At 45.6% G+C, this 17,091-nt stretch overlaps 1 protein-coding gene across 1 annotated transcript in view; it reads right to left on the bottom strand.

Moving 5' to 3' along the window:
- LAMC2 (laminin subunit gamma 2) overlaps nt 1-17,091 on the bottom strand; it is a 61,631-nt gene that overhangs the window by 17,475 nt on the left and 27,065 nt on the right. Inside the window, exons 3-9 of the mRNA XM_060009816.1 lie at nt 15,609-15,744; nt 12,667-12,765; nt 9,449-9,585; nt 8,535-8,657; nt 7,068-7,257; nt 3,668-3,780; nt 630-848 (exon numbers count right to left, since the gene is read on the bottom strand). Of these exons, the coding sequence (XP_059865799.1) occupies nt 630-848; nt 3,668-3,780; nt 7,068-7,257; nt 8,535-8,657; nt 9,449-9,585; nt 12,667-12,765; nt 15,609-15,744 (1,017 nt within the window). The remainder of the gene's footprint in view (nt 1-629; nt 849-3,667; nt 3,781-7,067; nt 7,258-8,534; nt 8,658-9,448; nt 9,586-12,666; nt 12,766-15,608; nt 15,745-17,091) is intronic.

The raw sequence follows: 17,091 nt of genomic DNA, 5'->3' as shown, positions 1-17,091 counted from the left end.
GGGGGGGCAGAGGAAGAATGGAGGAGCAGAGAAATGAGCAGGGTAAAACTGTACACTTGCTTTAATACGCATGACATGTGCAAGTCAGAGCTTAGTAACTCACAGCCTGCCTTTCTGAAGCTTTCCCCAGAGTGCCTGAGCGCGGGTACTCTCTTCTGCCCTAGTACCAACTCTAAACATGGCCACGACCCTGAGTCTCACCCTCACTCTCCCAGGCTAAGCAGAAATACACTTCCTCTACCAGCCATGACTTAACACTGCTCCCCTGTCCCCCAAGGCCTGACACCATTTGTCCGCACATTCATTCCAGTCCTGACATTGCCTTTGATCTCCCCGTACAATGCTTGCAACTCGACACCAATTCCCCCACCCCGCACTGAACCATGACAGCCATTTCCTGTAACCTAGCACCTTTCTCACAACCCTGTGGCATTTCCATAATGAAAAGGATTGTGTGTAATAAAGCGCCATGTCCATCTTCCCTGACTCCAGCCCTGCTTCCCTTAATCCTTTCCCATCTCTGAAATGAGTTCAGGCATGGTCTTTCCTACACAGCTCTCTCTTCCGCGAGAGACCTCAGTCGCCTGGCTGTGCCCCCAACCATCTGGTCCAGGTGTCATTTCACTCACCTGTGTCTGGATCACAAGCCCCTCCTCCTTGGCAGTTACATGGAATACAGGTGCCAAAAGGTCCCAGTCTGGCTGAATCTCTTTTGTAGCCAGAAGCACATTCCTGGCAGAACTGTCCCTTGTACCCGACAGGACACACACATTGTTCAACCCATGGTGCTGGGGCTCCAGAGATGGGGCGAGCTGAGATCAGGGTCACATTGTCAAGGTACCCAGTACCTGCAAGAGAGGGAACACGTTAGAAGCAGCAAGGGGTAAGGTCCAAGGATCTAAAGTCAGGCCTCTCATTGGATTTTATTTCTCTTAACTCCCTGATGAAATGAAAATTCACGGTTTTAAGGCAAGACAAGAAAAATTTAAACATAAAATTTTTCTCTGGGCTTCCCTGGTGGCACAGTGGTTGAGGGTCTGCCTGCCCATGCAGGGGACACGGGTTCATGCCCTGGTCCCAGAGGATCCCACATGCCGCAGAGCGGCTGGGCCCGTGAGCCATGGCCACTGAGCCTGCACATCCGGAGCCTGTGCTCCGCAACGGGAGAGGCCACAACAGTGAGAGGCCCGCGTACCGCAAAAAAAAAACCAACTTTTTCTCTGCCCTTTGACCTCCTCATTCCCCTCTAGTTGCATTGTACATCTGCATTATGTGTTAACCAGACCTCCCCTGTGGCAGAAATACCTGCTCAACTATAAAGATCAATTTTTCTCCTTCTGGCGCCAGCCATGTAACTCCTTAGACGATAACATTCCTTTGTCAATCCTTTAAGGGGTCATGATGACCCACTACTCGCCTTGTACGTGCAGACATCTTTGGTGAACTTTATGTACAATGCCAATATTTCATTTTCCCTTAAAGATAGCAATTAGTGCAGAACAGACTGGTCAGATGACCTGGGGAGACACTGGGCCGCACCTAATGGAAGTTCTTAGCTTAAATACTTGCTTATGACCTATTAATGTTACTAGCTATATTATATGCTACCTATTTTACAAAGATTATTGTTTCTTGCATTACCAAATGTGTGATTGATCCTCAGATGAAATTAATGATGATTAAGCAACTTGAAACAATTTGATCAAATATATCGTTCTACAAGATTGTAATCATGCATAATAACTCTAGATACGGGAAGAAGCAACAAGAGGGAACTATTTCCTGGACCATAACAGAGTAGAAAGACAGGAGGTCCAGAGGCTTTTGGCTACTGTTAACTGAACCTAGTCCAGTAATAGCACGTTCTGTGGCCTGTCAACGACATCCTCAACTGACCTGGGAATGTGCGCTCCTAGCAATTGCTCACGAAATGCCTCCCAGACCTTGGTTGAACTTAAGACCGAAAGGGAAGGGATTGTAAAATAAAGAATGTTGCCCACTATCCAGATCTACAAGAATGAAGTCTTTAGCCACTGCAGTCGCTGACCTAAAGTACATCCTGAAAGGACTTCAGGGCGAAGATCAGGGTGTGGTACCTTGTGCTCTAGGAAACCTGACAGAACTGGCCCTCAGAGAGTTAGATATTTTCAGGAGAAAATTTTATGAGCCCAGTTTCTTGCATCTTCCCGTACTTAGAAAAGCACTTAAACCATTAACTAAGGTATCTGTTCCTTGCAAATAGTAGTAACCTTCTACCAAGATGTGTGCTTGATTGAACGTAGCTTCTCCCCAATCACATATATACTGGCTTCCCCCTTTACCTGTTTGGAACAGTCTTCAGAACTCTCCGAGAGACTGTCTTCTGGGTTATAATTCTCATATTGGCTCAAATAAGATTTTCCATTTCTTTCTTAGATTGACAATTTTTAAAAATTTATTTATTTTATTTTTGGCTGCGTTGGGTCTTCGTTGCTGCACGCGGGCTTTCTCTAGTTGCTGCGAGCGGGGTCTACTCTTCATTGCGGTGTGCGGGCTTCTCATTGTGGTGGCTTCTCTTGTGGAGCATGGGCTCTAGACGTGCGGGCTTCAGTAGATGTGGCTCGTGGGATCTAGAGCGCAGGCTCAGTAGCTGTGGCGCACGGGCTTAGTTGCTCCGCAACATGTGGGATCTTCCCGGACCAGGGCTCGAACCCGTGTCCCCTGAATTGGCAGGCGGATTCTTAACCACTGCGCCACCAGAGAAGCCCTCTTAGATTGACTATTGATGAATTTTTTTCATTGATAGCCCTATCAAAGACAGTTCGTATTCACTCACTATGCCATGCATAAAGATATAGCAGTTCATATGACTGACTGCATAGGCTCTGGTGTCAGAAAAATCAGGGTTTAAATTCTGGCTCAATCCTCACTATCTGTGTGAATTGGGCAAATCACAAAACACCTCGATGACTGTGTTTCCTCAACAGTAGAAAAGAAATGACAGTGGTATCTACCTCCTATGTTTCTTGTGAAATTAAATGAGACAATGCATGTATTGTAGTGTGCTTGGCACATAGTAAAGATTCAATAAATTGTTAGTAAGCACCTTTTCTACTTCCTGCTTTATTCACTATATCAGTGACATGGAAATGGTGCATACCAGCCATCCTTCCTTTTTACATGTGTGCTAAAAAGCTTAAGGAGGTCTCATTTAAATAATCCCAATCGAGATTAGGAGTACCCAACATAGTACATAGTATATAGAAGTTCAATAATAGGAATTAACAGAATACGTGGTGATATCCGAACGTGGTAGCACCGAGTATAATTCCAAAGGAAAGTTACTCAAGAAATAAAGAGAACAGTGTTGTAGATGCGATTTCCGAGCTAAGGGAACGTGCCTTTTGCTGTAGGTTATCTTCTTCAAATAATCAGCTTTAATCTAAATTCAGAGGCTCTTTAGCAAGGAAGCATCATTCATTCTTCATTGGTGCTGACCTCTTTTTAAGAAACATTCTTTCTTAACAACTTCTTCTAGAATGTACAAATCTAGACCCAATCAGAGACTCGACATCAAAACCATTAAGTCGTTTGTTTAATTGTTTGGAGTCTGTCACCACCTTAGAGAGCTGAAGCAAATTAAACTAAAACCTAAGAAGAGAGAAATTCATTTCTTTTAGCCACTTACTGTATTCTCCATAGGTAGCTCGGATCCGCAGGGCTGTGAGGTTCCGCAGTAACCTGCGATACTCAAAGTAACTCAGCTGGGGGCTCCAATTACTGCTTGGATTTTCATTTAATCTGCATGATTTAAAAGCAAAAGCTGAAAATCCAACTCTTATCAAATCTTATAATGCGTATACCCGATACAAATTATGCCTGAGAATGGGGGAATAGCTAAGCCCCTTCACAGCCCTGTTTGTACGGGGATGAAGGACTGGTAGCCACATCCTCATAGGCACAAGCCTGGAACTTTCTCACTCCATGGGGAGTGCAAGCCCCACAGGATTTGCTGGAGGGCATCCCAGTGCAGGAAGCCGAGCTCCCGGGGTCACAGCATCCAGGGCTGGTCCAGGCCCTCAGAGACCACTTTCTATTCTTGGTCACACAAAACCTAACAGCAGGAACATCTCTGAGTTCCAGAAGCTCTGATCCTCGAGAGCCATCATTCATTTTTGGTTTTGTTGTTTAAATGATTTGTTATCTGAGCACATTTCACCTCCTATTTTCAAAAGTCAGTTTCCACCTTCTACACTGTCCACATCTAATACTTCCTAGTTTGGCATCACGTTGCCTCAGCGCATCACATCACCAGCCCCTGTACTACTCTTCTTTATGTTGTTTTGATTTCTACTGGAATAGCCCTTCCAGGAACCATACTAACCCTTTTGTTTCATCCACTGATTCGTGAAATAACTGTTTACTGTGCGCTTGGTTTGAGCCAGAAGCTGTTTCAGGACGGAGGATACAAAGGCAAGTAGAGTGAGGTGATCAGTGTCTCCCAGGGGTGGCGGGTAAACAAATAATTATGATACAATGCAGAAAGGGCTATAACAAAGGCATAAACAGGATGCCATAGAAACTCAGGATGGACTGTAACTTTACCTAGGATTCTGAGAAGGCTAATATAAAGGAAAAACCTGCAAGCTGAATCTTAAAGAGTAAGTTCACCAAGCTGAGAAGGTGGGAATGGGTGTTCCAGCGTGGAGAGCTGGGTGTTTGTATCGTTAGAATAAGTTGCACTCAGTTATTTAAGAACACATTGTGTGTGTGCTGTGGGTCTTCTATTCTCTATTACCTTTACCTCTGCCCTGGGGTAGGTCCCCAACAACCCTCACTTGAACCACTGTGAATGTGTCCTGGTGGTTCAATTAAAGACCCTACCCAAACTGTCCTTCACACAGTATTTGCACCCAGGCTTCACATCTGATCACGCCAATTCTCGACTTCCAATCTCTCAATAGCTTTCCATCATCTTGTAGGCATGGGCAAGATCTCAGCACCTTGACATGACATCCAAGAACCACCATGCTGGGTCTTTTTCCAGCGTTTTCAATCTTATCTGCCCATCTCCCCTATACACGCTGTGTTCCAGCCATAAATACTGCTTACCAATCCCCTGTATTATGCCTTTCCACGTTCCCACATATACTCACATGTACGGGTTGTCCTGATTTTGTCCCTGGGAAAGCCCTGTGCTTCTTCCTGTTCTCAGTCCACACACTGCGTCCTTAGTAATGCTTTTCCTGGCTCCTCCCAACTCCCCATGAGCATGCACCACCACTGAAGAGATTTTGTATTGTGTTATGTTTGCTTTTTGACATGTTACATATCCTACTAGACAAGAGCTCTTGAAGGACAAACACCACGTTTCTTCATCTTGAATTCTCAGTCTCTGACACAGTACTAAGCACTTAATAGGCACGTCCCCCTCCCCTGAACTCTCTGTACCCACCATTCAAAATCCCCATTCTAGAGAGAAAATATTTGCAAATGATATATTTGATAAGGGATTAATATCCAAAATATACAAATAAATTATACAACTCAACATCAAAAAAACAAACAGCTTAATTAAAAAGTGGACAGAGGACCTCAATGAACAGTTTTCCAAAGAAGGCATACAGATGGCCAGCAGACGCACGAAAAGATGCTCAACATCACTAATCATCAAAGAAATGCAAATCAAAACCACAATGCATACCACCTCACACCTGTCAGAATGGCTCTTATCAGAAAGACAACAGATAACAAGTGTTAGTGAGGATGTGGAGAAAGGGGAATGTTTGTGCACTGTTGATGGGAATGTAAATTGGTGCAGGCACTATGAAAAACAGTATGGAGGTTCCTCAAAAGAGTAAAAATAGAACTACCATGTGATCCAGCAAGTCTACTTCTGGGTATTCTTCTGAAGAAACAAGAATACCAATTCAAAAAGCTATATGCACCCCTATGTTCACTGCAGCATTATTTACAATAGCCAAGATATGGAAAGTATCCATCAATAGTGGATAAAGAAGATGTGGTATATTTGCATGTGTGTGTGTGTGTGTGTGTGTGTATGCAATGGAATATTACTCAACCATAAAAAAAGAATGAAATCTTGCTATTTGCAGCAGCATGGACGGACCTAGAGGGTATTATGCTAAGTGAAATAATTCAGACAAAGAAAGACAAATACCATATGGCTTCATTTATATGTGAAATCTAGAAAACAAACAAACAGAACAGAACAAAAACAGACTCATAGATACAGAGAACAAACAGGTATTTGCCAGAAGGGAGGGTGTGGGAGGATGAGTGAAATAGGTGAGGGAGATTAAGAGGTACAAACTTCCAGTTATAAAATACATGAGCCACGGGGATGAAATGTACATCCTGGGGAATATAGTCAATAATGTGATAACACTGTATGGTGACAGGTGGTAACTAGAATTATCAGGGTGATCGTTTTGTAATGTATAGAAATATCAAATCACTATGTTTTAGACCTGGAACTAGCATAGTGTTGTAGGTCAATTATACTTCAAAAAATATCCCATTCCACAGGATAACATGTAACCTCCTTAGACACACATGGGGCCATCCATGACCTTACCTCAGCCTCTTTCTCCGACCTCACTTCTCACGGTATTCCTCTCCCTGACCCCATGCTCCGCTCATGCTTAACCACTTAGAATTTCCTAAATGTACGAAACTTCCTCAAACATACTTCTTCTGCCATGTTAACCTTCCCCCCTTTTCTTTCCTTAAAGAGCGGCTCTTCACTTGTCACATCTTCTTGGGAAGCTTTCCTTGATCACTCCAGTGTGAGTTACTGATATCTCCTGTGTGTGTTCAAAGCACCTGTGTCCACCTTGTCCCTTACAAGCTGCACTATAATCATCTGTTTATTTTTCTCCCCCATTAGCTTGTCCGGGGCTTGTGGGCAGCAATCATGACCTGTCTCAGCACATAACACCATGTTTGGTACATAAAAGGTGCTCAGAAAAGCTTGTTGAACCAATGAATGATGACTGGATGAACAAAGGAATCAGACTTCAGTCACAGTTTGCTCTCTTTGACCCACTTGTAGTCTCTCTCTTTACCTGAAAGTGTAAGTCTTGGTGACCCCACAAGGCAGTGTCTTGCCAGGTGGAATCAAGGGAGCTGTGATCCGTAGACCAGCACCTTCCAGGATCACGTCATGGGCGGATGGGTGTCTGCCTCCCCTGTCCACACGGTAGTCAAAAGACAGGCTTTGCCCATAGCTCACCTGTTGATTCCCAAGAAATTTGGCTGTGAAATAGAATTCGAAAAGACTGAGGTCAGTTCTGAGACTGGAGAAGCAAAGAAGTAAGTAAGTTTTCATCAATGTTGGCAATTTCTCCTGGGGTCCTACGTTACCCACCCATCACCCCTCCCCAGCCACCCTGCCAGAAGAGCCAGTTCATGGCAGCGGACATGGCCTTGCAACTCTTGGCCACGAAGAAGGGTTAGTTACTGAAACGCTAAAAGGGCCTCATTATAAGACAATTCCATCCGTTACATGATTCATAGCCTGGCCCCTGTGACAGACCAATATGTAAAGATCCCAGGTGTATCAGCAATAATACCATTTGTTACATAATGCTTTCTAGTTTACAGGATACTTTCGCCGACATCATCACATTTGATGGCAATAATTCGTGGAGGTTGTCATTATTCAACAGCTGAGGGAACTGAAGTTTGGAAAGGTTAAGAGGCCACCTTGCCCAGGAGTCACATATTAGCTAAGGATATGAACTAGGATTAAAATTCTAGCCAGAGGGGCTTCACTGGTGGCTCAGTGGTTGAGAATCTGCCTGCCAATGTAGGGGACATGGGTTCGAGCCCTGGTCCGGGAAGATCCCACATGCCACAGATCAACTAAGCCCGTGCGCCACAACTACCGAGCCTGCGCTCTAGATTCCACGAGGCACAACTACTGAAGCCTGTGAGCCAAGACTACTGAAGCCCGCACGCCTAGAGCCCGTGCCCTGCAACAAGAGAAGCCACTGCGATGAGAAGCCCGTGCACCTCAACGAAGAGTAGGCCCCACTCACCGCAACTAGAGAAAGCCTGCACGCAGCAACGAAGACCCAACGCAGCCAAAAATAAATAAATAAATAAATTAATTAAAAAAAAATTCTAGCCAGAGCTTTTCCATCCAGCTTCTCTGACTAATGTATATTTTTAAAATTTACAAGCGGTTTAAAGCTTTGAGAAATGGTTTCTTTTCACTTTTCCATCTGTTTCTCAGTAGACCCACAGATTTGACCACTGTCCTTATTTCTTGTCTTGATGGGAAACCTAGAAACTTCCCATTTGACGGAAGTAGGGACCTGAACCAGGGTCTGACCACCTGGACACCCAGTTCTGCTGTACTGTGCCATGACCATGACTTTGTCAAAAAGGGCTGAAGCCCCACTTGTCTCCTGGAGATACTACTGCCCAGAACACGAAGTGATAAGATGCCCACATTTTCTAACCCCATTTTTCTATCCTGACTTCTTAGTGTTCTAAGTTGGCTTCTACAGGAAAAATACCGTACATACCAGGAGCTATAAAATAGACAGGGTCTGACTGTCGTGCTGAGCTAAACACATCTCGATGGCGCTGTGACCATTGGAGTTTTGCAGGAGACCCATTTCTTTGGACAGCCTTCCAGCCATCAACATCTGAAACACAAATAAAACCACTCTGCATTTGGACAACATCTACTGAGTTAAACAAGGCAAGACTTGCTTGCTACTCACTAGCAGTGAGTAACAAGTGGGGATTTCTTAATGTTTCCACATTCGTGTACCATCCTCAAAATCCCCTATGCACCTCTCTACTTTGTATTCACCTTCACCCACTCCTGCCCTACAGCTGCTGTGACTTCTTGTCTCCGAGTCTGACTCTTGGAATAAGAGAGCATGTTTTCATCTGCCTATAATTTGTATTTTTATTTTATTTACATAAACAGGGTCTGGCCTTAGTGAGGTAAGAGGGTCTAGTATGTTCAAAGAGAAACTCAGAGTTGAAATCATATTAATCTCCCGTATTTTTAGAGTGCTTTGTAGCTTGGTAACTAATTTCACATAAATCAACTCGTTTGGCGTATGTGAAAGCGATATTATGAGTGAATGTGAATTCCAGGAAGACTCATGTTAAGCCCTTCAATCCAAAAGAATGATTCTTTTGTGGTTTTAAAATAGATGAGATGGGAAATGCAGGGAGATGAAAATCTGGTCTCTTTTTAGTTATTTTTTTAAGTTATTCATAAGCTGGTCTGAGTAAACTATTCAGCTATAACTTTTACAAGACATTAGGCTCTTCCTTATTGCCTCAAAAATAATATACATTTAAAGCTAGAAGAGAGTTGCTAAAGATGACTCAAGGACCCCATGCCGTGGATGGAAGTCTATAAGCACAAAACCCTATACAACATTAAAAGCAAAAAAACCTAGAAAACAGATCGCTTTACCTTGATGGAAGGTAGAGGTGATTTTATGGACACTGTAGTCTCCAGAGCTTCGGCAGCTGGCTGAATGCCCGTAGCAAAAACACTGGGTACAGCCCTCAGGGTTTCCCCCATCCAGGTGATAGTAACCTGGTCGGCACCTGCAGTGACGTTTTAGAAATCAGGACAATATTATAGGTTATTTCTGTCCCTATAGAGAATATGATCATTTCTACTTTCTCTTCCACCCGGCCCATTAATTCCCAAAGGTGAGGAATACTAAGTTGCACATACCCCCCCCCCACTCCCAGACCCCCCAATGGACAAATCACAGCTCCTCATTAAGAAAGCACAAAAGGGCTTCGCTGGTGGCGCAGTGCTTAAGAATCCACCTGCCAGTGCAGGGGACACGGGTTCAATCCCTGGTCCAGGATGATCCCACATGCCACGGAGCAACTAAGCCCATGCGCCACAGCTACTGAGCCTGCACTCTAGAGCCCGCGAGCCACAACTGCTGAGCCTGCGAGCCACAACTACTGAGCCTGCACGCCTAGAGCCTGTGCTCCGCAACAAGAGAAGCCAACACAATGAGAAGGCCGTGCGCCGCAACAAAGAGTAGCCCCGCTCGCCGCAACTAGAGAAAGTCCGCGCGCAGCAACGAAGACCCAACACAGTCAATTAATTAATTAATTAATTGATTGATTAATTTAAAAAGAAAGCATGAAGAATATTCACTTTCTCTTGCTCTGGTAAAGCAGTATCACGTTTGATGTGATGGTCTGGAAACAGTGATTTTTCCCATCCTTGGTGAGGAATTGAGTGGGCAAGATGGGGAGGGGTCAGGTAGGGATATGCAGAGCTGGCCCTGTCCTGGAGTAAGTATTTAACGGGGGCAAAAGGGTGGGAAGTGGGGGCCAGCAAAAGAAAGGCAAATGCTCCCGCCCCAGCACCCACTCAGCTGTACTGACCCCTCCCAGACCACCCTCCCTGGCATTGCCCACCATCCCTGCCCCTTGTACCTAGGCTCTGACCCCCAGGGGAGGGGGCAGGTGAGGTTATGCCAAAAAAGGATGGCTAGAGGCTCCTACAAAAGCAAAATGAAGGCTGGCCTCCCCTCTGCTCCTAGCTCGAGCCCTCCGGTGACTTCTCTGGGGACCGCAGCTGGCAGACAAGTCCCAGAGGCTGGGGTCATAGAGAAGAGGGCAGGGGAAGCTGGGAAGGATTTGTTTTCTTCTCTGTTCAAGTTAATGACATCCTTCTACATGAAATAATGGTAGTTTCAATTATCATTTATTTAGCACTTGTGATATGCCAGGCACCTTACTTATGCTCCCTCATTTAATCCTCACTACAACCTTATGAGATAGGAATTGTTATTTCCAATTTTCTTAGATGATAAGACCAAGACCAGAGAGGTTAAGAAACTTGTTCAAGGTCATACAACTGGTAAGTGGCTGAGACAAAATTCAAACTCAGGTATATCTGCTGATAAATTACGTGGTCTAATCCATTGGACTATATGTCAAGAATATGTTCATTGTGCAAAATCACGGAAAAGCAGTTTAGCCGTGAACAACAGATGCTTCAGAGACCAGCTGTAAATAAATAGGTTGGGGTTTTTTTTCCTATAGAGAAAGGGTTTAAAAAATCATTATAGTTTCTGTGGAGGAAACCTTCAGATTAAAAGAGATTAAAAACCAAGGAAGGGGGCTTCCCTGGTGGCTCAGTGGTTGAGAGTCCGCCTGCCGATGCAGGGGATGCGGGTTCGTGCCCCGGTCCGGGAAGATCCCACGTGCCGCGGAGCGGCTGTGCCTGTGAGCCATGGCCGCTAAGCCTGCGCGTCCCGAGCCTGTGCTCCGCAGCGGGAGAGGCCACAGCAGTGAGAGGCCTGCGTACAGCAAAAAAACAAAACAAAACAAAACAAAAAACAAGGAAGGAAGGAAAGAAGGAGGGAGGATGGGGAGGAAAGAAGTGGGGAGGCACAGAAAGGGTGGAGAGGGAATGATAAAGGAAGGGAGGTGGGGGGAGGGAAGTGAAGGGAATCAGGCAAAACTAAACCACAGTGTTTAAGGATGTACTTGGGTAATTAATTATGAAGAAAAGTAAGTAAGTCAGAATAGTGGTGACCTCTAGGAAGGAGAGAGGGTGTTACGAGGCCGGCATAGTTTTAGCAAAGGTCTATTTCATATAATTGGTGCTGCTGGCAACATTTTACATGACTTTCTATTTCTGTGTTCTATTTTGAAATTTAAAATGCTTTCAAAAAGAGACTCCTTTTTTAACACTTAAATGTATGTTTCCTCACCCCCCCACCTCAGCAGCAAAGAACCCCCTGAAAACAAAAGCCAGGAATGTACCTGGCATTTCCTCTGCCCAGGTATACGGGACTGGCAGGATGCCAAAGAACTGCTTTCTTTCGTTTAAGGAAATAAGAGGGATGCCTTTACCTCTGGGGCCTACCTCGCAGCCCTCTGCTCACAACAGTATCAGGAGAGGGAAGAGTTTTAAGTCTGGGCACAGTTTGTACTTAAGGAATTTCCTGCAGCAGCAACTAAAGGTGGATAGACCTGGTTGCACCACCTGTCCCAACGTGGTTTGGGACCCAAAGGGCTCTTACATCTCCCCCCCTATTTCATGTGTGTGCATATAACCACCATCCCATCCCCGGTCCTTTTCAGCACGAGACGGTTATCTGTGGCCGTACACTGCGATATTCCCACTTACTAAGATTTTCCCAACATGTTTAATTAGACCAGGCCTTTCCTGGGACCAGGTTGAGTCATGTGACCTCATCGCAGTGTACCACCTTGCATAGAGCACCTGGGATTTAGAGCCAGCTGGCCAGGGACTCACTGGGGCCCTGTGCCTCTGTCACAGCATAAACAGAGAAGGGACCCAGAGCAAAAGCTTGGAGTCCAGTGAGATTTGGGGCCTTGTTGCACTTTTTTTAAGGTCTAGTTTTTGAGGGAAGTCCCAGTGGTTAAGGCTCTGCGCTTCCAATGCAGGGGGCACGGGTTTGATCCCTGATCGGGGAACTAAGATCCTCCACGCCATGCACTGCGGCCAAAAAGTAAAATTAAACATAAATAAATAAAGCCTAGTTTTTGAGGACAGGGGGCAGGAAGAAGGTCATCTACATTTGTTAAGTGTCCGTTTTCCGTAATTGCACTCAGAGGATGAATTCTCATGCTAGTTGCCGAGGGACACCCTGCTGTGCCTGTAGGGTCACAGTTCACACAGACCTATCACAGCGCCCTCCGGTGACAGCTGACTTGCAGACACAGCGGCCTGTGTCACAGGGCCCCGAGATGCCAGCCGGATCACAGTCACACTTGGAGTCTCTGAGAAAGAAGAAAAAGAAAATTAGGGATGTGTTTCCAAATACTTTGCATATATACACGTGAAGATCAAGCACTCATAAGCAAATGTCACCAACTTGAGTCAATCTTTCATCTTCAGTGAGGCCTCTCTTAGCTATTCTTGTCCATGCTAATCTCTCTCAGACCCTTTAAGAATTCGTTTGTCCATGCTCGTGCTACTCAAAGTGTGGTCTGTGGCCGGCAGCCAGTCCAGCAATTGTTTGCTACCCAATCCTATAAAGAGGAGGGGGGCTTCCCTGGTGGCTCAGTGGTTGAGAGTCCGCCTGCCGATGCAGGGGATGCGGGTTCGTGCCCCGGTCCGGGAAGATCCCACGTGCCGCAGAGCGGCTGGGCCCGTGAGCCATGGTCGCTGAGCCTGCGCGTCCGGAGCCTGTGCTCCGCAGCGGGAGAGGCCGCAGCAGTGAGAGGCCCGCGTACCGCAAAAAAAAAAAAAAAAAAAAAAAAAAAGAGGAGGGGTTTGCCGCAGAATGTAAACCACATTCATCACAAAACTGTTTAGTTTAGTTTGGTTGACTGTTTGGGTCAGTTGACATTAAAAAAAAAAAGTTATCATTTGTTTACCTATTGTTTAATTCAATGGTGTCTGCTTTCATCGTGATTGATTCCATCTACTTGCTTTTGGTTCATTTAGTTCTTTCTTCTGGTGACACTTCTATTGACATATAATTCATACCATGTAATTCACCCATTTAAAGTATACAATTCATTGGGTTTTAGTTGACCCTCAGAGTTGTGCAACCAGCACCACAACCAAGTATAGAACACTTTTATTACTCCAGAAAGATACCCCGTGTCCTCTAGGAATCACCCCCATTCCCTCCCTCCAGCCCTAAACAACCACTGACCAACTTTTGTCTCTGTAGATTTGCCTATTCTGAACATTTCCTATCAATGGAATGGTACAACCTGTGGCCTTTTGTGTTTGGCTTCTTTCACTTAATATGTTTCCAAGATTCATCCATGTTGTACCACGTATCAGTAGTTCCTTCTTTTTATGGCTGAATGAAGTCCTGTCTCGTGAACATACTACAGTTTGTTCATCCATTCATTGGAATGGACATTTGGGTTGTTTCCACCTTTTAGCTGTTATGAATAATGCTAATGTGAACACCTGTGTACAAGTTTCTGTGCAGATACGTATGTTTTCATATCTCTTGAATGTATACCTAGGAGTTAAATTGCTACTAGTTTTGTTGACTTTTTTTTTTTTTTTGGTCGCGAGACTTTCTCGATGAAAAAAAATCAGTATTTTCCTCATTTAAGTTTATCACAATCTCCCTGACTTGTGCAGACCAGAGCTTTGACTAATGACTGACTCATCAAAGCACCGGTCTCTGTCACTGCGTTCGGCACATAAGCACATGTGTTTATCTCATGCATCTAAAACCAAGTCTGTTGTCTTTTCCCTACCGACCTGCTCCCCCTCTGACTGCCCCGTGACCCCAGCAAATCCTGCCAAGCCTGCATCTGACTCCTCGTCCTTCACATTCCTCATCCAGTCAGATACCAAGTCCCAACCAGCTTCCTGAAGATTTCTTTCCCAATCTTCATCTTCCCACAGTCTCCTCCCCATCTTGGTCCCTCTGTACCATTATCAGGATCCTCTGAGAAACATGTGTTCAGCATCTGCTGGTTGCTAAGCACCAGGGATAGTAAGAAATAGGAAATAGCCCTGTTCTCTAGGAGTAAAACAAAAGTCAGAACACGGAGGGGTGGAGACTGGTCTGGAAGGTCTCTGTGAGGAGATAGACAAGGTGGGGATGGAGCCAGTGAAGGTCTGCATGGCTCTGAGGGAGGGAAGAGTGCTCTAGGCCAAGGCTGACGTCACATAGCTTGGCTCCTTTGAAGAAGCAAAGGAAGGCTGGGAGGGGGGGAGAAATGGAGCAGTAGCCTAAGGCCGAGGGTGGAGGAGGCAGGAAGGTCTTGCAGGGCCCTACCTGCCTAGATAAGAAGTTTGGATCTCATTCTAGGTGGGAAAGGAGCTAATGGAGATTTGGAGCAGAGCTGTGATAGAACACACTTCATATTTTACAAGGGTTTACAAAAGAGAGACAGGGCCCAGGGAGGGGTCAGGGAAGTCTGGGAGAGAACAATCTACATAAAGGCCCAGATGGTAAGAGAACTTGGGCCAGTGGTAATGGGGATGGTGCAGGCATGCCTGGTGGGTGGGTCTCATATGGGCAAAGGGTTGGAAACATGGGCGATGGGGAGGCGATGCCTCTGTGGGTGGCCTTCTAGCCAATGGCTTCCCAGCCAAGCTCCCCCTCCTCTAAGCCAGCCCAACACCCTGCCAGGCTCTGCATCTCTGTGGGTTGGTCATGTGATTTCTATTGTATGCTCCACCTTCTTCCAAAAAGGAAGTTGAGGAGGGATAGAGAATGCTTCAAGCTAAAGGGGATTAAAATTATGCAGAAAGGTCTTCTACTCTGAGTCTATTTATTTGAAACGAGTTCCAGGTTAAAATTTGAAGGACTCTTTACTTCCATCCTAGTTCATCTAAAGGAGGGGCAGTTGTCAGGGTGAAGACCCTAGGTTCCAGAGACAGAACTCTGAGCCTGAATTTTAAGTCCACCCTCACCAGCAACACAGGGCATCTTATTTATCCTCTCACGATTTCAGTTTCTTATCTTTAACACAAGCATAAGGCTAATCCCAATGTTTTAGGATTACTGTGAGGAGTCAATGAGATGGCCCACGTGAGGTCCTCGAAACGGTGTTTCAGTAACTCAGTTACTCAGTAAATGTTAAGCGGTCCCTAATGTTGATACAATTGCGGAAGCCACAGTGATGGGACAGGCACTTACAGGAGCCTCTGGTCTTGGGTGCACCCAGCCTCAGTGAGGGTATGGAAGCCTGGCAGACAGCGGTCACACCTGTCTCCTGTCACACCTGGCTTACAGCTGCATCGTCCAGCATTGTCACATCGAGCGCTAAGAGAACCTGTGACCACAAGGTAGGGAAAAGGAAAGAAGAAAAGGAAATATTGAATTTATGCAACATTAGGAAGAAAACATCACCCTATGGGAGCTCAATAAATACTAAGTAATAACCACCACCTGCTGCTTCTAGTAATTCTTTCACATTATCTGGGTATGCATCCACCCGCTAGGGAACGTCCTGACGGCCAAGGATAGCTTCTTCAGGGAAAGGAACAGAGATGACTCCTGAAAGCATTATTACTTATATATCTACTCTGGTTTCAACATGAAGTAGCTTGTCAAATCCTTGAGATCTCAAGAAGGAACATTGGTGAATGAGCACTTCGGCCTCCACAAAGACAGGATGAGAAAGTGAGCCACGTTCTCCCTTATCTCTGGCAGGCAAACGCCATCTTTCAAGGGGCAGTGCTTGCATGGTATGATTTTAAGAGTACAAAAAGCCTCTTAACCAGAAACATCTCTACCTACCTGGAGTGGAGCATCACCCCTTGTAAGTAGTGAAGACCCTGTGCGTTTTACCTGGTTTGGGGCACTAGAGTACTTGTCCTATGATTCATTTTTTATAGACATGCTCTGTAAAATGGGACCTTGCAGACTGCGTATTGATGAAAGGCAAGAGGTGCTCAGGATAACAAAATGTGCCACTCTGGAATCCAGCCACCCCTCACCGCACCCCCTTCCACACCCCAGTTCCAGCCTCCATCTTCTCTCACCTGGACCCCGCCTCACACTCTTCTTCCCACCTCCATCCTTGCCTCCCTATGCTCCATTCTCTCTACAGAAGCCAGAGTGTTCCTTTTCAAATGGAATTCAGATCATATGACTCGTCTGTTTAATAAGTCTTCCAGTGGGTCCCCACTCTGAGCAGAATAAAGTGCAAACCCTGTACCACGGCCTACAAACTCGACCTCTCTTGCTTCATCTCCCGCTCTCCTTCACTGAGGTCCAGCTCCCCAGCTCCCCTCCCTGTTCCTGGAATGTGCCAACTGCTTCTCTCCTCTGGGCATTTGCACCTGCTTCTCCCTCAGCCTGGAATGCTCCTTCCCCAGAACCTCCCCTCCTTGGCCCATTCTCAGCACTTACATCTTGATTAGATATTACTTCCCTAGAGAAACCTTCTCTGACTCTCATATCTAAAATATCCATCCCACTGCTCCCCCAGTCCTTAGACCTGCTTACCCATGACTACCTCAGCTTATGTTCTCTGCTGTATCCCCCGCACCCAACACAAAGAAGAGGCTCAGAAATCTGTTGGATTAATTAACCCTTAAGAAAGAGGATGTGGCTATTGTGAAATGAGTTAGGAAAAAGCCAAAAGATGAGGTGGAAGGTGGCTCACCTACCTGAT

Source organism: Delphinus delphis, chromosome 1, assembly GCF_949987515.2.
Source record: "Delphinus delphis chromosome 1, mDelDel1.2, whole genome shotgun sequence".
Classification (NCBI taxonomy): domain Eukaryota; kingdom Metazoa; phylum Chordata; class Mammalia; order Artiodactyla; family Delphinidae; genus Delphinus; species Delphinus delphis.
Note: the sequence above shows the minus strand (reverse complement) of the source record. Positions and strands in the feature narration are given on the sequence as shown.